The sequence below is a fragment of the Oryza sativa genome, chromosome 1 (genome assembly GCF_034140825.1).
Source record: "Oryza sativa Japonica Group chromosome 1, ASM3414082v1".
Taxonomy (NCBI): Eukaryota; Viridiplantae; Streptophyta; class Magnoliopsida; order Poales; family Poaceae; genus Oryza; species Oryza sativa.
The window spans coordinates 33,379,162-33,402,357 of record NC_089035.1 but is presented as its reverse complement, the minus strand read 5'-3'; the positions used below and the strand labels follow the sequence as shown (position 1 = coordinate 33,402,357).

At 44.0% G+C, this 23,196-nt stretch overlaps 2 protein-coding genes across 6 annotated transcripts; both read left to right on the top strand.

Annotated features, from left to right (window-relative positions):
• Nucleotides 1–3,914: 3,914 nt before the first annotated feature.
• Nucleotides 3,915–8,096, top strand: LOC4327887 (cytokinin dehydrogenase 5-like). Of its 2 annotated transcripts, none has more exons than XM_015770445.3 (5): nt 3,915–4,658; nt 4,808–4,935; nt 5,902–6,171; nt 6,658–6,923; nt 6,999–7,557. In XM_015770445.3, exons 1-5 carry the CDS (start codon nt 4,049–4,051, stop codon nt 7,021–7,023), a joined length of 1,299 nt encoding a protein of 432 aa, XP_015625931.1. In that variant the 5' UTR covers nt 3,915–4,048; the 3' UTR covers nt 7,024–7,557. The 2 variants fall into 2 exon arrangements, with proteins under 2 accessions (XP_015625931.1, NP_001388663.1); NM_001401734.1 differs by lacking the exon at nt 6,999–7,557 and adding an exon at nt 7,655–8,096 and having other exon boundaries at nt 3,937–4,658.
• Nucleotides 8,097–12,354: 4,258 nt separating this feature from the next.
• On the top strand, nt 12,355–23,122 carry LOC4327886 (TNF receptor-associated factor homolog 1b). 4 transcript variants are annotated; one of them, XM_026021459.2, is made up of 15 exons: nt 12,355–12,405; nt 12,496–12,606; nt 13,834–14,064; nt 15,512–15,623; nt 15,788–15,876; nt 15,953–16,021; nt 16,094–16,223; nt 16,753–16,911; nt 17,039–17,408; nt 18,409–18,518; nt 19,419–19,569; nt 19,659–19,862; nt 19,955–20,082; nt 20,160–20,346; nt 21,101–23,122. In XM_026021459.2, the coding sequence occupies exons 2-15, from the start codon at nt 12,561–12,563 to the stop codon at nt 22,946–22,948; spliced, it is 3,834 nt and encodes a 1,277-aa protein (XP_025877244.1). In that variant the 5' UTR covers nt 12,355–12,405; nt 12,496–12,560; the 3' UTR covers nt 22,949–23,122. The 4 variants fall into 4 exon arrangements, with proteins under 4 accessions (XP_025877244.1, XP_025877240.1, XP_015650277.1 ...); XM_026021455.2 differs by having other exon boundaries at nt 15,503–15,623; XM_015794791.3 differs by lacking the exons at nt 12,355–12,405; nt 12,496–12,606 and adding an exon at nt 12,967–13,229.
• Nucleotides 23,123–23,196: the final 74 nt, after the last annotated feature.

The window sequence follows — 23,196 nt, the reverse complement described above, 5'->3', positions numbered from 1 at the left end:
CTGCATGTGCTATTATCTTTTACTTTTATGCTCCCAATTCATTGTGTGCATTTATTGTGTAAACAACGATCCGACATTTATTGTACCTCCCAATTCTTCCCTCCTCCCATCTATCCACATCCACTATCCGTGGAGTCGCTTTAGTTAGGACGATAGCATCGTTTTGTATTGGGATGACAGGAATGCATGCATATCTCACACTTCTGAAAGCTCGGACGCACTAAACTAAGGATTGATTAGAAAGAGTGGTGAGAAGAGGAGAGAAAAGAAAAATGTGCCTCCATAAAGCAATATATGGGCCGGTAATGTTTCTGATTTATAGGATAATTTAAGAAATGTTTTGTGTGTTATGGATGGGTCGTAATCTAAGGGCCCCTTTGAATCACAGGAATGAAAAAACGGAGGATTAGGAAAAACATAGGATTCTGACAGGAATGTAAGTGTAAAACAGCGGATTGCAAAACACAGGAAAAACATAGGAATGACCGTTTGATTGGACCACAGGAAAAACACAGGAATTTGAGGAGAGATAGACTCAAATGATTTCTTCCATGAGGTTCTATCTCTTGTTAAAATTCCTCCAAAACTTGTATGGGAAGAGGCATTCCATAGGAATTTCATAGGATTCCATAGGGTTTATTCCTTTGATTTAAAGGGCTTTGTAGGAAAAAAAATCCTATAGGAATAAAATCCTCTAAAATTCCTATGAATTTCCTTTGAATCAAAGGAGGCCTAACTATACGTCGTAGGTGGGTTAAAATTTTATTCTGTTTCAAAGGTGTATTCTTTATTTTTTCACAAAAGCGCAAAAGAAATGCACGTAAGTATAGCAGTAGAAATAGTGTTTTTTCTGTTATATAACGCAATTGACCAGACTGGCCGTTAAGGTGTATTAATTCTTTTATTAATTGGCATATTTTGATATGAATCATCATGCAAAAAATAATACATTTGACCAGCATCAATTTGTTTAAAACAATCCAGATAAACTAAGTAAAACATATTACCTGGTGCCATGAAATCTTTTTATGAACGTTATATTATACTCCCTCCATATTTTAATGTATGACGCCGTCGACTTTTTATCTAACGTTTGACCATTCGTCTTATTCAAAAATTATGTAATTATCATTTATTTTATTGTGACTTGATTCATCATTAAATGTTCTTTAAGCATAACGTAAATATTTTCATATTTGCATAAAAAAATTTAAATAAAACGAATGGTCAAACGTTAGTTAAAAAGTTAACGGCGTCATACATTAAAATACGGAGGGAGTACTATATACTAAAGCTGAAGTAAAAGAAATGCAACATGAAAAAAAACATTTCGGTGAGCTTGAAACATCAGTGTGGGCTGATTGATTACGGCAGAGCGTGCAAGCAAAACTAAAGCCGCAGAAATGCTTTACGTATTTTGAGATGAGGCTGGGAAATTAAAAGGTATGTCGTCACTTGAATTTTGAAGTGGAAATCGGTACTACAAACAGTACACTTTGTGCTGTACGTTCAGACCACGCAACATATCACAGGTACTGTACGTATATATACGTGCGTACAACACAAGTTGATAATCGATCATGACCTCCTTGCATTGGTCCCTATAGCTAACTCAATGTCTTGGATCGATCAACAGTATAACAACTTATAGCTCGCGCATGGCTAGCTGGTTCTTTCCATGTACGTTTGGTACATGATTGGTGCACCCGTATCAAGTTGCAAATCCACAACATGCTCGCGATCAATTGAGAAATGGACCACTCACTCAGTTCACACACCATGTATGTATATATATATATATATATATATATATATATATATATATATATATATATATATATATATATATATATATATATATATATATATATATATATATATATATATATATATATATATATATATATATATATATATATATATATATATATATATATATATATATATATATATATATATATATATATATATATATATATATATATATATATATCCAATCAAGCCCTCTATAGTGTGACTAGTACTGTCTCGATTTATTTCTTCTTGATGAACACTCAATTTTTTTTTTTGCTTTTATGAACACTCAACTATCTTATATCTCAGCCAACGATTGAGCCACATGCTTACCCTTACATCATATTACTTGAATGTTGGCGTTTGATCCTTATTTGGTGAAGCTCGAGATTCTGAGTAGCGGTGAGAATTAGTTTAAAAGGACATGGATTTTAAGCTTTGTATTCTAAATTCTACAATTACACTAAATACACATAATTAATTTTAAAAATAAGCTGCAACGGCTAGAATCTCTAAGCCACGGATATCTCAGAGCTAATACGCCCGACTGCAGGATGCGATCATATCCGGATCACCTTTTATACCTATACCTATATAGAGAGCTAGATTTAACCTAGCTCGCACGACCAAGCACGTGTACGCACTACGCACTCTCTACCGTGAGTTAATTCGCGCGCGTGCATTAACTGGAGTCTGGAAATGGTCTCTGCTGGCCTGGCCGGCCGGATCGACCCGGGCGGCCCCGCGTCGCATCATGTAACAACTCTCACAAGTCGCTCGTATCCCCACCCGCCAACCATGTCTTGTCCCTCACGTGCGCGCGAGCACGTACATGTGAGAAAATACCATGTCCTCCGCTCCGATTCCCCAGCGCGCGCCCCTCGCCCGGCCGAAACCAATGGCCGAATTCTGGTGGGCGTGGCGTGCGGTGCAGCGCCGCAGGGGTCGTCGTCGGATGGGAGAGTGTTCGGAAAAAAAGGCGAAAAGGCGCGGACGCAGCGTATCCTGCCGCGATCCTGTGCAATCGAGGATGTGGATGGACACAAGCGACGGTTTGCTGTTTGCATTGATCTCTCTCCCGTTGTTCTTGCCGTTAGGTGGCGCCTAGCGAGCTACGGTTGGAGCTAGCTAGCCATCCACGCAAGCAGCCTAGTATGAGATATACGGAGCATGTGTGTGCGCAAGCCTGCAAGGCCATCCAGCCGCAGCCATGCCTTTTGTTGACACACTGAAACCGAGATGTTGACCATCAGCTGCTGTTATTACTACTAGCACACTGCTAGTTGCACATCTTTCTCCTTTTTAGCTGAAGATTTGGTGCAGCTCGTACTTTGGTAAAATGCCTTCCTGATCCCGCAGAAAGCGAGCGGATTCGGGGTAAAGCTCGATGCTGCTGTAGATTCTCCCCATCTGCATGCTCTAACGAAAGGTTGGTCAAGATACGGAAACGGGAGAGGATCTGGATTTCTTTTGGTTAACTACCTGATCTCATCTCCCTAAAAAAGCTAGTTAGCGACTCTAAGATTGGATTATAGTACGTACATTTGGGCCTTCCCTCGAGTTAACACGCCTAAAGAACTCATCTAGAAAGTTCATCGCACATGGCAGCACCAGGACGGGGAGCCGGCCGGGCGGCGTACATACGTCGCCTTAGATCCCATTTGCCAATTTGGATCATATCGATCAAAGTGAACTAACCCAGCCAGAATGCAAGAGGAGAAGTGAGATCTTGTTATCTCTGAACCTCTTGTCGTTGGTTCAGTATGATATAAATTCAGGCCGATCACTCGATCCCCGATTTGTTTCCCTTTTTTCTTTTGCGATTGGAGTACGGATCTAGTTGGGCGTGGCTAGCTGCCTGCCTGGCTTAGCTGTAATTCCGAATTCTGCACCGGCCATCATATGCTGGGGCGGGCGAGTCAGGCGCGACCGCGCGAGATGTGCATGAGTCGTGGCGCGTCACGGGAGTTGTTTATTCAGGGGGGGCGGCCGTGTTGTGCTCCTGCGTCACTCAGCTTTTTCTCTCTCCTATCCTCCTCGGTCTCCCCCCCTTTCCCACTTTGTCAGTTCGTCACTCCACCACCGCCTCTCTCTCCCCGCCTCTCGCCTATAAATACCGCCCCCCTCGCCTCGCCACCAACACTCACCTCACCATCATCTCTTCTCCTCGTGCTCGTCACTCGCGAGCAAATACATCGCCATCTCTCCTCCTCCTCCTTGTCGTCATAGTGCACGCAAAGAAACACGGTTTGCAATGGCGTGGTGCTTGGTGTTCATGGTGTTCTTGATCTACTGCCTCATCTCGACTGTCGGGCTGCCGGTGGCGCCGGCCGACGAGGCGGCGATGCAGCTGGGCGGCGTCGGCGGTGGGCGGCTCAGCGTGGAGCCGTCTGATGTGATGGAGGCGTCCCTTGACTTTGGGCGGCTCACCAGCGCCGAGCCGCTGGCCGTGTTCCACCCGCGCGGGGCCGGCGACGTCGCCGCGCTGGTGAAGGCGGCGTACGGGTCGGCCAGCGGCATCCGCGTCTCGGCGCGGGGGCACGGCCATTCCATCAGCGGGCAGGCCCAGGCGGCCGGCGGGGTGGTCGTGGACATGAGTCACGGGTGGCGCGCGGAGGCGGCGGAGAGGACGTTGCCGGTGTACTCGCCGGCGCTCGGCGGGCACTACATCGACGTGTGGGGCGGCGAGCTGTGGATCGACGTGCTCAACTGGACGCTGGCGCACGGCGGGCTCGCGCCGCGCTCGTGGACGGACTACCTCTACCTTTCCGTGGGCGGCACCCTCTCCAACGCCGGTATAAGTGGGCAAGCTTTCCACCACGGGCCCCAGATCAGCAACGTCTACGAGCTCGACGTCGTTACCGGTGAGCACCAGACAAAACCTGTACAGCATCTCCTCAAACTTCTTCTTCCCCACCTCCTCGCCCCAACCAACCTTCCGCCATGCAAGCACACACGACAGTTATCCCTCGTAAGTTTCTGACGCGTGTCCGTCACCGCGATTCTTTTACAGGGAAAGGAGAGGTGGTGACCTGCTCGGAGTCCAACAACCCGGACCTCTTCTTCGGCGCGCTCGGCGGGCTCGGCCAGCTCGGGATCATCACGCGCGCGCGCATCGCCCTCGAGCCTGCTCCTCACAGGGTACACCCCGAAATCCCACCCAGCCCAGCCGTCACACCCACCACTGGCTGCGTACGTACGCACGCGCGACACAGTCACACACATCATCGGATCACCTCACTCTTCTCCTCCTTCCGTTGAGCTGATCGAGCGAGCGATATGATGGCGCCGCTAATCTACCCGTTCGCTCCCCGTGCGACTTTCCCTTTTCTCGGCGTCATCTCACTCTCCCTCCAGGGCTTGGCACGGAGCACGACGTGACGACGACCCCGTTCTTTTGCGTCACCGCCCTCGCTTTCCAACTAATGGCCCAATAGGGAACTGAGGCATCAGCGAGCAGCCATGCAAGTGGCGGCCGGGCGCGCCACGCCGCGCGAGGGAAAGCGAGCGATTGATGCGCGCTGCTGGGCTGGCTGATGGCCTCTCGGGGGATCTTTTTGTTAAGTACCGCAATTTCACCACATGTCGATCGAAACCCCACAAAGGGGCACGGGGCACCCAATTGAAACGTGTTGCCAATTGTGGCCGTCGCAAAGGAAAGTCACCGTTGGGAGCTGACACGTAGGACAGGATCGATCGACCAGCGACCGAGCAGGGGGTAGTGTTAACTTTATGTTGGGTCGCTGTTGAGGTCTACGGTCTCCGAGAAAAAGCGTCTGGAGATGGGATTTTTTTTTTTGTGTGCGCGTCGGGTCAGGTAGTGGACCAGGTTGGTTGGGAATTTGGGGCCGACCCGATGGATCGACCGAATAGTTTGTGCTGACCAATTGGTGGTCTGCTTATAAATATACTCTATATAGAAGCGTTTGGTTAGCTGATCGTGCGATCACTCACAAGATTTTGTTGTCATATGCAGCTCAATTAGCTAACTAATCCATGCTAACTAAGCGTGTGTGATCTAACGCTGATTAAGCTGTGTCCATATGATCGGTACGGCCCGTGGGTAATAATAATTTATTAATTTGTCGTTCTGACCTGCATTGCCAGGTTCGCTGGATCCGGGCGCTCTACTCCAACTTCACCGAGTTCACCGCGGACCAGGAGCGGCTCATCTCCCTGCAGCACGGCGGCCGGCGGTTCGACTACGTGGAGGGCTTCGTCGTCGCCGCCGAGGGCCTAATCAACAACTGGAGGTCGTCCTTCTTCTCGCCGCAGAACCCGGTCAAGCTCAGCTCGCTCAAGCACCACTCCGGGGTTCTCTACTGCCTGGAGGTCACCAAGAATTACGACGACTCCACCGCCGTAACCGTCGACCAGGTGCGTGTCCGTCGTGCCGGCGCGATCGCGCGGCCGGCGCCGTCTTTCCTGATTCACCAATAATTCTCTGCCTCCCCCCCTGACCGCCCATTTGTTTATGACGAAATTTCTTAATTATTCCTACTGGAGTAGTTTAGTACTCTAATGGCAGGGCACCTAGTCAATCATTGGGCCATGTTTTTAGTTAGTTATGGGCGGTTTAGTCAAGCTCTCTAGTGTAATCCAAGCCCTTGATGATTGTATGATTGCACCCACATGCTGAGCACAGTGGATCGGTGGATCTTGCAAACGTACTAGTAGCTGTCTAGATCTTAGTCCCACTGACAAAACATGCACTATTTTATCGACCACTTAATTAATCAATTAATTACGCAGTACTAGCTATTACCACTAGTATAGTACTATACGCAAGTGATGAAAAAGAAAGACGAAGTAGATCATTCTAAACTAGGAGTTTAAATAATTAGTTTCGATTTTTTTTTCCAGGACGTGGAGGCGCTGCTGGGCGAGCTGAATTTCATCCCGGGCACGGTGTTCACGACGGACCTGCCGTACGTGGACTTCCTAGACCGCGTGCACAAGGCGGAGCTGAAGCTCCGCGGCAAGGGCATGTGGGAGGTCCCGCACCCGTGGCTCAACCTCTTCGTGCCGGCGTCCCGCATCGCCGACTTCGACCGCGGCGTCTTCCGCGGCGTCCTCGGCAGCCGCACCGCCGGTGGCCCCATCCTCATCTACCCCATGAACAGGCACAAGTAAGCAGCTCGCCACACTCATGCCCCCATATACTATATCCAGCCAATCTACCTGTCGTAACAGTAATCCAGTAGCACTCGCGCCCGCAGCGTCACATGAAGCGCGGCCGTCCTCTCACATGCGGCGCAACACGGGAGGGCGCGGGCAGGTGGCCGATGGGCTGCGGCGTGCGCGCCCGCGCGCGCGCGAGAGAGAGCGTCCCATGATTGGCGCGGGATAAACAAATATACCTCCAGATGGGCAGCAGATTGCACAGGATGGATCGTGCTGCCGCCATACTTTAATTCCGAAACGCAGCCGCCGCATCTCCGGTGACTGGAATTGGCCGCGGACATACCGCGCACTAGGGCGACAGGGCCCTATTCTAATCGCTGCGTGGTGGCGCCATGCCAATGCTAGGAACAGAACAGAACAGACGGGGGGCGGGCGCATCATCAGTCACCTTCACCGCCTTGCGCCGACCGGTTATTCTAACCAGGGCGCGCGCCGCTCCCGTTCCCAATCGCCTTTCCACGGCACCAGTTGTTAAGCTTCGCTAGTGGCCAGATTGCACATATGTGTTGTCGCTTTCACATTAGTACTTAACCTGAAAGGACGTGTCGATCAGAATCAGCACAGATCTTGCTGCTAACTGTTGTTGCTTTTCCTACTCTGCTCCAATCTTTCCTCTCTCTTTTTTTTTCTCGGTGGATTTAAATACTAAAGAGAACTTGATTTGCGTACGTTGCAGGTGGGACCCGAGGAGCTCGGTGGTGACGCCGGAGGAGGACGTGTTCTACCTGGTGGCGTTCCTGCGGTCGGCGGTGCCGGGCTCGACCGACCCGGCGCAGAGCCTGGAGGCGCTGGAGCGGCAGAACCGGGAGATCCTCGAGTTCTGCGACGAGGCCGGCATCGGGGCCAAGCAGTACCTGCCCAACCACAAGGCGCAGCGCGAGTGGGAGGCCCATTTCGGAGCGAGGTGGGCTCGGTTCGCGCGGCTCAAGGCCGAGTTCGACCCGCGGGCCATGCTCGCCACCGGCCAGGGAATCTTCGACTCGCCGCCGCTCTTGGCGGAGTCCTGAAACGAAGACGATCGACGAACAAGATGATGGCTAGCTAGGCGCATGTAATTAGTAAGAATCATAACAGGTGATTAGTTAGTCTTAATCTGATGTGTAGATTCCTCGCCCCATAAAAAAAAATCTGATGTGTAGACAATTCTGTACAGAGGGATGTATCAGTTTCATGCAAAATGTGTGCAATGTTTTTTTGCCGGTAAAAGTCGGCGTCTGCCTCCAGTTCCTCTTCGAAGCGTCGTAGTTACCCAAGGACGAGATATCTCAATCACTGATCCATCAACAGGTTCAGGCCCTGTTCCGCATGGACTAGGAACAGATTAGTGACAGAATCTGGCTCCTTGGCGAGTTGTATCGTGGGTGAAAGTCAAGTTCGAAAGGGAAAGAAAGGATGGTTACCTGATACACGTGTTTTGGCCCGTCGGTCCATTGACCAATACCATACCAGCAATGCCTACTGTAACTCCTGTCTCCGTTGGGGCCTCACATATACAGTAGTATTCTAGGTTGTTGCACTACTCCTAAACAGCATCAAAGGTCGAATTGTACTACAACTAGTACTCAAACTATTGACAGTACCAAGGTACTATACTACCCAACTCCACACTGCAAAAGATCCTACTTCCGTGGCTGCAAATTCCGTTCTTCCGTTCATGCACTTAAGCTGCTCATCGACCCGTCAGGCAGTGCAACGTCACGAAGGCACGGAGCATGTCCACTTTAGCATTACACAAGACCGAAGACTTCAATGAACTGAAAATCAGGCGAGTGGCGACGCGCGCCGCGCGGAGCCGAACAGAACAGAAACGCCGGGTTCCCGGGCGGATCAACGGGATGGCCCGCCCGCTGCCGAGCAGCAAATTTGCCCAGCTTTGGTGCGTGCGGAGACGATGCGTAAAGACGAAAAAAGCAGCGAGACCGCAACAGGCGCCGGCAAGGGAAGGGACGGCTTCGGCGGCATGCAGCGGCGGGAACGCGGCCAGGTTCACCGGCTCTTTTCCGTTGATGCGCCCACGCGGCGAAGTCTCTCGCCTTTGACATGGCACCCGTGTTGCTCCACCCGTCCGTCCGGTCCCCCGTACGCGAACGCGACTACGCGAGTGGCTGGCTGTTTGGCATTTTTGGCTCTACCAAGAGACGTCGCGAGGAGTCGAGCAAGGACGAAAGCGTCGTTCCCATGCCTGACGTGCCGAAAAGAAAATGTTTGTCTTCTCTGCACCATGAACAGAGCTGCGATATGGCAGGATCGATCCCTCTTTCACCAGGGATGCAGGCGGTGGCTGCCCGGTCTCATCGGCAAAAACTCCAATTAAATTTAGTATTGATGAGTAAATTGATGATAAAATTTCTATAGAAAATATTGAAGTTTGCTCGAGCTAAAAAAAAATCTTTCAGCTCCACGCCTCCACCACTGAATTCGGGGTGTGAGATTGTACGGTGATGCTACTGCACTGTGGCTTGATGCCCTGAGCCTGATTGTCTGATAATTTGATTGGTGCCTGTGAATGTGATTGCTGTGATTGATTGGCGTGGCTCCGGAAAATCTGGATGCTGGACTCGAATGGTTGGCGCCATTAACCAGATCAGTAGAATAATACCAGTTCCGTTCTAAAGTAATTATTTTTCTACGATTAAACTTTGTGTTAAAATATTTATCACTCTAAAGTAGTACTCCATCACCCTCCATTTAAATTTCTCCCTATTACAATTATCACTATATACTCTTAACCATACATCGTTAAATAAGGGTTACTATAGTTTTTTAAAAAAAAAACTTTTATCTATATTTAACTAGCTAGAATGATAAATACTTCCTCCATTTCAGGTTATAAGATGTTTTGACTTTTATCAAAATCAAACCGCTTCAAGTTTGACTAGGTTTATAAATAAATATAGTAATATTTACATTACCAAATTAGTTTTATTAAATTAATAATTAAATATATTTTTATACTAAATTTATCTTAGGTAAAAAAATTGATATTTTTTTTCTATAAACCTGATTAAACTTGAAACAGTTTGACTTTGACCAAAATAAAAACATAACCTAAAACGGAGGGAGTATTTTGGTACGAGGAAATACTAACGGCAATCTTGTTCGGCATAAGAACTTCTTCAGGTTTACAAGGGTTCACGGAACTCGTGGCCCAACACACGGGAATGATTGGGCCTTCAAAAAAGGTCTCTCATGGGCCTTGGCCTGTCTACTCCATCTTAAGATTGAAAAATTGATGTCCCATACTCCTATTTCTGATTAGATTAGTCTGTCGCAGACATGAAAAATCGTTTTTCACGTAGGCAAGTGAAAAAGGCCATGTTTTGCAGTCGCTAGAATCTTTTGTTCTCATGAAGTAATATGTTGCTTCGTTCAAGCAAATTGAATTGCAGACAAAAAGAAAATCGGACTATTAATATAAGGTCCATGAAGTTGCCCCCAGGATTCGTCCTCGAACTCACGCCCTTTGCGGTTGTGTTAAGTAGTATCAAACAACATGTGCAGCAGTCCGCGTGAGAAACTCAGAATTCATTTACTGTAGTACCTCGAACAGCATCTACTGCTTGAGACGTCAAATCGAATCTACTCCTATGTATGTATATGGCCGTATCCGTATGAGCAGAAGTATTAGAAGCTTAGGAATAAAAGCAGTAGCAATACCTGTTCTGTTCCTAATCCAGACGACCAGCATTAGCAAAGTCGAAAAAAATCCTTATCCCCAGGTTTCATGTTCTTGGCAAACCACCGAAGTTGATCAATTCCTGGTTGCTTCGAGACAAACCCATGTGGAGCAAAATAGCAAGTTAGTTCATGGTTTGTCCGTACGTTTTTCAGCAACCAAACTTGAAACAAAAATCCGTCATGCTTTATTATAAAACTATTTATGATCATAAAGTACAGATAGACTAACAAGGCAAGTGAACGGGTAAAAAAAAAACTTTTAGAGTGTTGGCACCGGTGTCATTAGCTTCAAGAAAAATGATTTACTTCTAGATGCTTTTTTTTCCAAGCCTATTTATAAAATTAGTTTTTAAAAGGCTAAAATACAGAGACATACACATATATATCCAATCACCTTTAAAAGGATCATTCCTCAATGATCATCTTGATCTTGGATTCTCGATGGGAAATCCTCTAAGCACCTCGGTGACTGAACCCATAGGTTGGCCACTGGGTGTTGGCTAAAGCCAACCACAAGAGTTGTGATGAATAGTGGAGACAGTCGGGGCTCTTCGTAGAGGGAGGGGGATGGGGTTCTGCAACTGAACTGATAGAACAATAATAGATCACCCACAAATCACTTTGCTTTGAGCTATGGGACTGTCTACTGGTAGAAAAAAATCCGTCATGCTTTATTACAAAACTATTTATGATCATGAAGTACAGATAGACTAATAAGGCAAGTGAACGGGTAAAAAAAACTTTCAGAGTGTTGGCACCGGTGTCATTAGCGTCAAGAAAAATGATTTACTTCTAGATGCTTTTTTGCCCGAAGCCTATTTATAAAATTAGTTTTTAAAAGGCTAAAACACAGAGACATACACATATATATCCAATCACCTTTAAAAGGCTCAATGATCATCTTAATCTTGGATTCTCGACGGGAAACCCTCTAAGCACCTCGGTGGCTGAACCCATAGGTTTGCCGCTGGGTGTTGGCTAAAGCCAACCACACAAGAGTTATGATGAATAGTGGAGACAGTCGGGACTCTTCGTAGAGGGAGGGGGATGGGGTTCCGCAACTGAACTGATAGAACAATAATAGATCACCCACAAATCACTTTGCTTTGAGCTATGGGACTGTCTACTGGTACAATTCTCGTCGTCAGATCTGCCAAAACAAGGTTTACAATATCAACATATAAACTTCTTTATTTTTCTTTTGTGAAAACTAGACATTTCGGTCCGACTTGAGATAGCAAACCATTATGTAAACATGACATTTTTTAATCAAACTAAAATTTAATTTTTTGATAAAATTTAGCCAAATTCCACCAGCAATCAATGGTTTTCAAATGGTTCTAAAAAACTGAAATAACCTCCTGAGAGCATTTTTTAGTGCCGGTATGATTCACATGAAAAACAAAAGAACTGCCAAGTTATCTATACATGTTAGATGATCTCGAATATCGTGTGACGCATCATACTTGATCGACTAATAAATATCCAAAAATGGATATTGGAACGTATTCACATGATGTAGCCTCTCTACACGTCATCAATATTATCTCCGCAAAATCAACTTTTGATTTTATTCTTTTTATGTTTATACCGCGTCATAAAAACAAGGTACATGTGAAACCGTACTAATCTACTTTACGCCATCTCCCACGTCCCCCTCTTCTTATATTTCACCTCCACGCCCCCCTTCGTCTACCTGCTTGAGTATTCCCTACCTTCACCATAGGCGGAGATCGAGTTCCACATACGGTATTTTCTACTAGTACTCTATTTTTTTCTCTTCTATCACCATTATGGTTGAATATTTCCTTTTCAAATCCTTAACCCTTGAAACCACAGACACCATTGTAGGTTTTTTCGCGACCTCGAATCATCTCCGATAGTGTCGGCTAGGCGCGCCACCCATGCGCGCTGGCGACGCTCCGCGCAGAGCAAACGGGAGATTATATGGTATCAAAACAATGACTTATACACCAGAACAATGACTTATACACCAGACGAGATCCACGCAGCATGTTCCTCTCTATTTCTTTCTTTCTTCTTCCTACTAGTAGATCTAGATATATGATTTCAAAACTTTGGATACATATAGTTTTGAGGTCTTCCATGGCGTACGGTGAAAACTTCCTTTTTGCACGGCCCTCCCCACCATTGAGATCACCGTTTTTTTTTTTTTGGCCTATTTGCGGCGCGCCCCGGTCGGCCGTCCCTGTAGCTCAGTCCACCCACCGCTCTCACTTCCATACGCGGCCCGCCGCACGGGTGCGCATCTCGGCGTCAGAAAGGGCTACAGCCCTACAGTGATGGATCGGACGGACCGTGCGGGGAAGAAAGAGAAACACATCGGCGCAAGGCGCAACCTCGTCTCCGCCCCACTCGCCGAAAATATAAATTCCCCAATCCAAAATATTACCCATCCCCCCCCTTTTTTTTTCTCTCTCCTCCCTTTTCGTCTCGCCGCCGCCGCCGCCGCCGCCGCCGCCGCAGTAGAGTCTGCAGCAGCCGCAGCCGCCGCCGACGCGGCGGCTCTCTCTGCTCGCCATCCGCGTCCGGCGTACCGGCTGCCGACGCAGGTGAGACGCTAGGCCCTTTCCTCCCGGCCGACACGGGATCGGGGAGGCGCGCGCGCGTGGCGCCGCGGGCGCTGATGAGATATGGTTGCGGCGGGGGACTAGGGTTTGAGGGTTAGATGCGCCGGCCTGTTTGGTTTGGCTGTTGGGGATTTTTTGGAGTCGCGAAAGGAATTCAACGTTGTCTCGAGGGGAGGCGTACCTGAGTTTCTCCCGCCTGCTTGTAGCTTTGCGTTCCGTATATATTTCCAGTGAAATTCGGTTGCCCGCGCTTCGTAACGAAGGGCTTTTGGTTTTATATGGATGGTACTTGTGTGCAGTGATCATGGATTTCTGTGGGTGGATTATAGTTATTCTGAAGCCGGTTTGGCTTGAGTTTTGAGGGCTTAGCACAGGTTTGACTAGCCTGCCATTTTGATACTGTAAAGTACACATGCTGATATAGTGATATTTCTGGATTTCTGTGGTTGGGTTAGTTACCCTGGAATCGGCTTGGCATGAGTTTTGAAGGCTTAGGCGCTTAGCACATGTTTGATTAGACTGCCATTTTGAGACAGTAAAGTAAGCATGTTGAATTTAGCACATATTTCCTTGTTTCTGTACACAGATCCGAAGTCAGGCTCTGTACGGTTCTACGATTATTTGATGGAGCATGATATGACAGTTGAAGATTTTATTAGAACTAATGGGTTAGGGGCAAGTGGATTGATAGAGACCAATAATCAAGGTGTATCCACTTCTTCTGTGTCTGATTGTCGGTCCTGCGAGCATGTCGAGAATGGGAGCCCTTCCACGGCCCCTCCCTTTTGGGACTCTGATGGTGAAGATGACGATCCTGGTATGCAAATAACACTACTTTTGTTCACTGTGATGATAATTACCGTAATAATTCAAAATGATAGCGCTAGAGTTTGAAATTTTTATAGCCTATTTATGGGAAAAACAAACAGCCATTTCTCAACTAAGAGTTATGATTAGTTCCTTAGGAAGATAATATTATGTTGAAATATGTGTCTGGCAGGCCAGTGCTGGAAACTGTAATCTTGAGGGACGCGCATTAGGCCCTGTTTCTTTCAGCTTGGGATTATTATAATCCAGATTATTGGGAGTAAGCAGAAAGAAACAAACAACTTATTGAAGTAGCTTATTATAATCTGTTAAGCTCATTTAGGTGAGCTTTTTCCAGATTATTGGGTGAAAAATTACCCACCATGCCACCCCACTCCCTCTTTAGACTTGCAAACCCAATAATCTAGGCTCCATTCTACTACAGATTATAACAATCTAGCTTATATTAATCTGACTCAATAATCTAGATTATAATAATCTTAAGCTGAAAGAAACAGGGCCTTAGTATGGACAGAGATTACATGCTTAAATTTGCTATGAAGACCTGAAAGAACTATTTTTTCTAGTCATACTCAAAAGTATCATTAGTTTGTTTACTCCTATTGTTTCTTCCTCTTGTACACATAACACATTCAACGTGCCAGTGCAATGCAGTTGCCCTTCTGAATATTGCACTTTTGGCCACCTGTACTTATCTCTACCTTTAAGCCCTATGTTTCACTCTGGGTTAAATAACTAGGTTAACTTAACTCATTTCTTGTGTTTGGCAGCAGACGTAGTTAACCTAAGATACTGTTTAGCTTGATTAGTATCTGTTTAGCTGGGTTGACAGTTCAGAAGCCTAGAAGGGTTAATTGTGTCTTTTTAGCTAATTCACTTTTTGGTTATTCGCTAATCACCATATTTCTGCTTGTATCCAGAAACAGTTGCCTGAAAACATGTGTTTCTTGCTTGCATCCCAAATACATTATGTTACAGTTGACATATTTTTATGTCATCATCATATGCCGTGCATTCCTATCCATGTCAATATATCACCATGTCATTAAGTTAACGAAGCTTCCTAAAAACTTATCTCCAAAAGTATTATTTGCCGTTGTACATATGAATTATTTATCCACGAAGAATGCTGTTATCCATTCTATTCTTGGTCTTTGTAAAGTTGAACTGAGTTTAGGGCATAAAAAGAGTTTTGGAGTACACATGCTGCTGTCTATGGCTACTAATATATGTTACTAGTATTTACCAACATTTTTGTTTGACAGAAGTGATAAACCTGCGAACTTCTTGTCAGTTACAGTTCTTGACACAATAGTAATTATAGTTCCATCTTCAAATTAACCTGTTTTTTTTTTCTTTAGCGATGTTTCTTTCTTTATTGTAATTGAATAATTGCAGCTACATTTCATTTGGCTAATCTCTGTCAGTTACCTCAGGGCCTAGACCTTCAGATTTATTTGGGCGATATACTTGGAGAATTGAAAACTTTTCAAAGGAGAAAAAAAGAGAAATGAAAAGCGAACCATTTGAAGCTGGTGGTTACAAATGGTAGGATTCCTGATGGTAACTTACTAGAAAATTTGGTCACAGCAATTCTCTTTTCGGAGCTGGAAACTCTAAATTGCTTAGTAGCTCAGTTTGTAATGCATTCTGCTTAGATTCTCTATTCCATTGACTGACAAATCACTCATCACTAATTGTTATTTGTGCAGGTACATTCTAGTTTACCCTCAAGGATGTGATGTCTCCAATCACTTGTCATTATTTCTATGTGTTGCTAATCATGACAAACTTCTCCCAGGTTTGCTGTTATTATGTTGGCTAAACTATCTTATGTGTTCCTCACAGTATTTAATCACACCCTTAACACATTTCAGGATGGAGCCATTTCGCACAGTTTACTATAGCTGTGGGTAATCTTGATCCAAAGAAAGTTAAATATTCAGGTGAGGCAATCTGTGATTCTTATTGTTTGAATTAAACACTCTGTTTCAGAGTTTAACTAAGTAAGTTTGCAGACACCCTGCACAAATTCTGGAAGAAAGAACATGACTGGGGATGGAAAAAATTTATGGAGTTGTCAAAAATCCAAGATGGTTTCCTTGTTGATGATGTTCTTGAAATCATTGCTCAAGTTCAAGTTATCAGGTAGGCAGTTTACCAATTTTCAGGATTAGCACCTAAAAGAGTAAAATTTGTTTGCAGTTCTATATGATTGAAATAAATTGCATATCTATGGCCTTATATGTAAAGCATTCCACAGATATGCTTTTAGATATGTTTTTCCTATGTCCCTGAAACACGAAAGATCACTTCATTTAATTGTTCCTACGATGCTTTTGTGCTAAGATGATTTTGTTGGGGGCATTTATGCTCTCCATAATTCAAGTTTTACTCTTCATGTGCAGTTTCGACTTATTGAAATCTTAACTGTACCCTGTTGTGAGCTGTATAAACCTTTCTTTTGTTTTTATTGCATGTTGCAACATGTTATACTGCGATTTATTCAAAGATCTCTCTTTGTTAATGCCTCTATTTTCTCTAATTATTTAAGTCCTAGCTTCTATGTTTAATTTGTCAATGCTCAACTATGGTGTGCTCAGAAATTTGGTTATATACTTATAAATTGATTGCTGGACATTCAGTAACTGTTCTCTTCTGCTTTTCAATACTGGAGGGAGAAAGTGGATCGCCCATTTCGTTGCCTCGATCGCCCTTATCGACGAGAATTACTCCGTGTCTATATGACCAATATAGAGCAAATTTACCGACGCTTTGTTGAAGAGCGCAGAAGTAAACTTTGCAAGCTCATTGAGGACAAAATGAGATGGTCCAGGTTATACAATTAAAGTTATCAACATCCTGTTATCCTTTCATAATGATTAAGTATCTGTGCGCGCTCGCGTGTGTGTGTTTTTAAAAAAGTTAATACTAACACATGCATATCTTTGTTTGTACTGCAGTTTCCGTGCCTTCTGGCTTGCAATTGACCAAAGCACAAGGCATCGCATGTCGACAGAGAAGAGTGATGTCATACTGAAAATAATAGTGAAACATTTCTTTGTGGAGAAAGAAGTAACTTCAACGTTAGTTATGGACTCTCTGTATACGGGGTTGAAGGCGCTCGAGTGCCAGAGCAAGAGCAAGAGCAAGAAAGGCATAATAGACTCAGTGGATTTTGTAGAGCTGCCAGTGCCTATGGTCCATGTTGATGTGGACATGTTTGTTTTGGCTGGTGATGTCATAGCTTTGCTTGAGAGGGCAGCTTTAGAACCCTTGCCTTGTCAGCCTGTGTCTCCAAAGGATGACAAATGTTCCCAGAGCCGCACTAAGGTAGGTATTTTTCATATGATTTATTCATTCAGTTTCTGGACTATACAGTTAATAATATTGAGTTTCTGGCCCCCAAAATGAATGTTAGTATTTCTTGTTTCACTGATATGGAATTAATTTAGTTTAGTTCAAATCTCTTTAGTTTGCATCCTATGTCAAACTTATTTCCTTGTCTTCCCAGTTTCCACCATTATTTGACCTATTTTTAGACAGAAGGCCAATGGCCCAGCTTATATTGAAAGCCAAAGGGTTTTACAACGCTGGGGGTTACCCAGTTCAAAAGCAGCGCAACGCAGGGGAAGTAGTTTGCCTTACAACAGCTTTAGAAGCTGAAACAGAGATGGCACGCAGGCCCGAACATTAAAAACAAAGCAAAAAGAGCCGGGGCATCAGGAAGTCATCCCACACCGGATCTCAGTGATTGCACGGCTGCCAGGATCTTCTCCTCCAGCTGGTCCAGTTGGACCTATTTAATATTTTAATTTTGCATCCTCTTTCATGCTTTCTCCATAGTTTGTTGTTAAGCAAGAATGATTCTTTTTTTCGGAGTTTGTTTTCTTGAACCTTCTGATTTCAATGAATAAATGTGGTTAAAACAATCACCAAACTGTAGCGATTCATTTTCATTACTAGCTCTTCTTATGACATTTCAATTTGATTGGTCATGTAAAGCTTCAAACAGTGGTTTTACCTTCAAAATTCCAGTTTGGCATCTTTCTGTACTTTAGTTAGGAGAATATTTCTATCTTAAATATTCAAGTTGGATGAATAGAATTTCTAGAAGTAAATTTCTCTGGTGGTCAAAGTTGTACCTTGGAGACTGAGAATCAAAACAAGGCTTCTTTGTGATGAGACTTGAGTAGTAGTAGAATGAGAGTGAATTTCATTTACTTTCCCATTTTGTGGTCTTGATATGTGAAGATTGTAAGCATTTGTATTACTTGAATGCAGTATAGCTATTTATCTCACTGCTCAGTTTTTGTCATTCTCATCTTTCTAGGATGGCAGTTCTGGAGAAGTTAACAAAGTTTCGATTGAACGTGAAGAAAGGCGCCTAACTGAACTTGGTCAGAAGATAATTGAAACATTTGCACTATCCCATATATTCAGGTAATATATTTCAGTTCAATCATCTTGTTACCTCCACATGATTGGTTTTCTGGGTACATATCATAAATTTGTAAAACCATTTGTCCTATGTTGTCCTTTTATGTGATTTTCTTAGTACCATATTTTGTTTAGTGCTTGATCAACCAGATGACTCATGTGGTCACATTCAACTTTTTTTTTTGGCTTGTATCAATGTGTAATTGTGAAGTGGTTTAATGATTTTGTGTGGTCAGTTTCCGAGTTAGTATGCTGAGGCTGCCAGCATCACACAGGTCTGGTGGTGGCAGAAGAATGTTAATGGGTCTAGGTGGAGAGTAAATAAAGTGATTGGAACAGAAACCGGAAGAGATAGAGGCTCAGTTCTTTTCTTTCTTAAATTCATTAAGGACATATGGCATCCTCATATGCATGCCCTTAACCTTTATTAATGTGGCAATACTTAACCTATCTTTATTCGTATCCTCGCTCTTTGCCAATGCAAATGTCTAGGTCATGAGGATTACTAATTCATGCCTCTAACTTGAACCCTGTTGCACAGCTCCCACCCAACTGAACTTTTCTTGCCTTGCCTGACATGGGTACCTATGTTAGACTTGCCCATACCCCGTAGTACGTGTCCACCATATATCTCATTTCTGTTTTACATTGAAGAGTGTACCTTTTGAGTTCTATTATTACTGAGTTAGCACGAAGCTTTTCCATGAAGCCTCCTGGTGTTTTGCATTGCAGTATCTCCCTTAAAGTTCCATAAAACCAAACAAACAGTTCTGTAACACAAAACTGGAGCTCATCCTCAAGTTCTCTTAGAAATATACTGGCATAGTCCATTATCTCTTAGATTAGCACAAGATAACCTTTTCATCCTTTTGCATTGCCTCTTACATTTTGTTTTCACATTAGTGGGATTGAGGTTGCCTATCAAGAAGCTGTTGCTTTGAAGAGGCAAGAGGAGCTTATTCGCGAAGAGGAAGAAGCCTGGCTACTTGAAAATGAGATGAAGGGGAAGCGTGGCAGTACCACTGAAAAGGATAAACGTGCAAAGAAAAAACAGGTTAATTTTTAACATGGTCATGTCATCTTCATTTATTTTATGTTAGATTGGATTTTGTTTTACTCATAATGATCGATTATCATTTTCAGGCAAAGCAGAAGAAGAACAATCGTAAGGTTAAAGACAAAGATAGAGAAGAAAAATGTGATTCAAATTTTCCAGAAAGAAGTCAAGATGAAAACACAATTCATGACAGGGAAGACTCTAAACAGGCAGGACAAATATCCATGAAAGTAGATACCTCTGAAGAAGGTGCCTCAGATGTTTCAGACAATTTAGATGGGTCAATTGAGGTATGTCAAAGTTCCAAACTGACACAGTCAATAATATTTCAAAGCCTGTTAATAGGATGAATGATGTTGATGTTGAGATGAAAAATGTTCAGATTCAGAAGAAACATTCTACTATGGAGAATAAGTCATTGTCATGTTCATCTGAGTCTGCTACTATGAACAATGCGCAAGGCAAAATAAATAACTTGTTAGAAAGTAAAGATCAGATATCACGCAACAGGTTGGTTAGCATTCTGTCTTAATTTTGCATTACTTCTCTTGGCAACTAGAATTTGTCTTAATTGAATTTATGCACAGAGGGAAAGCTCGCAGCAGGAGCACAAGCAATATGAACATTACCGAGGATGTGGATGATCTTCCATCAAGCACGACTAGCTCAGACAGGAATACATCTGGCTGTGGCCCAGCTCCAAAGCTTGATCAAGAGACTGTTCTACTTACCTTGAAAGATAGGCTTCGGAAACTTGGGCAACGTTTACATGAGGTTAAGTTATTCTTTATAAAATATTGAGCTATATTTCCACTATTGCCTTGTTCATTTATGTTATGAAATTGTCATCTTAAAGCATATCACCGTCACCATTGGTTTCATGGACTCAGTTTTGTTGTCTAGTAGTGCTTTGAATTTGCTTGTTTATGTTGGCAATGAAATAGGTTAGCTATTCTGATGATAGATTTAGCAACAATTAACAATATGGTTTGCAAGGAGTTTGAACTTTTACTAGACTAAATCATAGGATCAAACACCAGAGCCATTTTATTATGCTAACAATATGGCTAGACTTGTAAAACTCTTCTGTACCATTTGCCGATTAACTGCACCTTCTCCCTGTTTTTACTGTAAGGATGATAAGCACAGTAATGGAATACTGCTAGATAGCATTCCAAATGAAAACATAACTTTGCATTCTTTTTGGTGTTAGGACTAATATTACTTCAGCATCACAAATGCACACACAAATACACAACAAGCTAGAAAATGCAAGTACAGAACACAGGAGATCACAAGATACAACAGATCCATAAACAAATTCATTGTGTTATTTACATCATACTGATGCATTGCATGGATATGTTCCTGACAAAATATGCTTTGGTGAATTCACTTCCTGAATTGGAATTTTATTTAGTATTTTATAGTCATTTCATAGTAACACTTCAATTGTCAGTTATCTTGTGCAATTGTTTTTGTACTGCTGAAGATTGATGTATCTATTTCTATTTATGTTTGTTAACAGAAGGAAATTGAGGGCAGGAAACTACTCCAGGCTCATTTGGAAAAGAAGGCAGCAGCTGAGTCAGCAACTGGTTCATCCTCATCACTCTCATCCAATTCTTTAGAAGAGACTCCAGAGGTTCTGAAGAGCCCAGATCAATCTTCAGTAACTATCTCTGATGCTGATATTAATGCATCACCTTCAAAGTTTGGTGCCAGTAAAGAAGTCACTCCAGTAACACCAACCACCATCCTAAGCACTGAGCCTGTGCCTACTGTTGCTTCCACCCTGAGTAAAGATGAGCCAGTTTTGTGTGAAGATCATGTATCATGTTCAACTCCACAAATTGATACTCCAATCACCTCAAATCCACCGCAAGTTGTTAAAACTGTTACCCTTCCTTCAGGCATGCTGCTTGTTGGTCACGCTATTCAAGCACCGTCTAGATCACCGGCACCACAGGTTGATAGGGTCTCTAAAGCTATTGCTGCTCCCACCAAATCACCTGCTCCACAGGTTGATAAGGTCTCTATAGCTGTTCCGACTCCCTCAAAATCACCTGCTACACAGGGTGAGAAAGTCGCTAAAGCTATTCTGGTGCCCCCAAAATCACTTGCTCCACAAGTTGGAAAGGTTGCTAAAACCATCCCGACACCAAAACAACCTGCACCTCTGGTTGACAAGGTTACGTCACTTGACCCTGTATCAAAGCAAATGTCTTCCATGTCTAATTCAGAAGCCCGAGAAGCTATTCTTCCCAAAAAGGCTGCAGTCCTGTCTGTTTCCCAAACTCCTGCAATATCGAGGCCTTCAAGTGCTCCTCTGTTCCAGGTACCAAGATCAACTTTACCACCTACGCCAGCAGTTCAAGTTCCCCCAATGCTTTCCCGCTCAATGACCCTGGCTGGACGATCGAGGAATGAACCATCCCCTTCTGTTCCAAGTTATACAGCACAGACCTACCGAAATGCCATCATTGGTAAGAGTAATCTTGATACAGCATCAGCAAGTCTTGATCATTCAACTTCTTTTGGCCAAAACGTCGCACTTTCACAGCCACTATCATCGTATGCATCAGCAGCATCTGCCATGGTACCTCCGGTCGGAAGGAATGGCCAATTACCAGGTAAACAGGGCTTCATGTTTGGGCAAGGAAAGTCCGAAGCAATTGATAACTGGAACCCATGGAAAGGTGATAGTAATGCTAACAAATACATGTGGAAAGATGATTCTCCTTACCATCAAATGACCAAGGGTGATGCACATACTCAATCTTGGAGGGACAATTCTTATCAGCAAGCAGGATGCAGTGGAACAGGGGAACAAGGCGAATTTGGGGGGCTTCAATATAGGCAGTTCCAGAGGGAGATTCCAACAAACCTTGTCTCATACCAATTGCCAGGGCCAGTTGGAGAAGAATTTCCACACCTTGATATCATCAATGACTTGCTTGAGGAGGAACAAAGCAGTGGGAGTATGGCAGAGCCTACCCTCCACGGATATCATACATTGGGCTTGCCGTATTCTTCCAGAGGAAACTTAGTAGACTCTGAAGTGACTTCCATAAGTAGTTCTGGCCGGTTAAACTTGGCCGATCATTACTATGACGAGGGCTACCCGATGGCTTATGACAGGCTGAATGCTCTTTATAGGTTAAGAGAAGGGCAAAATTCCACATTGGATGCTTATTCCAATGGAAGGATGGACTCGATTACTTCAAAACCTTGGCTACATAACTTCTCAAATCCAGCAGTGAACCTTGGAGTTAACCCAAATGGATTTTCACAGCAAATGGGGAACTACACCAATTTAGGGAGTGGGAGGGTGAATGGAGAACATCTGTATCGCCATGCCAACGGGCAATGGTGATGCCTGTACACAATTGATAATAAATCCTGCTATAAGTTGTCACAGACCATGGTGGCAGATGTAAGCGTCGCCATGGCCACCAGGTTGTAACTTTTAATTTTAAAGGGGCAAAGAAATAATACATTGTGTAAAGCATTCCAGTGTCCGTTAAATTTTCTGTCGGCTGCTTTCATAGTTTTATGGTTCTTCTTTATTTCTTTTTTGGTTGGAGTATAAAACGGAATTTTAACAAGTCAGTCCAGAAGAGT

Coding starts and splice junctions, on each gene's coding strand:
- LOC4327887 (NM_001401734.1), top strand. CDS start 4,049: ATGGCGTGGTGCTTGGTGTTCATGGTGTTCTTGATCTACTGCCTCATC. Junction 4,936..5,901: donor TCGAGCCTGCTCCTCACAGG/GTACACCCCGAA, acceptor CTGCATTGCCAG/GTTCGCTGGATCCGGGCGCT. Junction 6,924..7,654: donor TACCCCATGAACAGGCACAA/GTAAGCAGCTCG, acceptor CGTACGTTGCAG/GTGGGACCCGAGGAGCTCGG.
- LOC4327886 (XM_026021455.2), top strand. CDS start 12,561: ATGCGCGCTGGCGACGCTCCGCGCAGAGCAAACGGGAGATTATATG. Junction 15,624..15,787: donor GAAGCTGGTGGTTACAAATG/GTAGGATTCCTG, acceptor TTATTTGTGCAG/GTACATTCTAGTTTACCCTC. Junction 20,083..20,159: donor GATCAGATATCACGCAACAG/GTTGGTTAGCAT, acceptor ATTTATGCACAG/AGGGAAAGCTCGCAGCAGGA.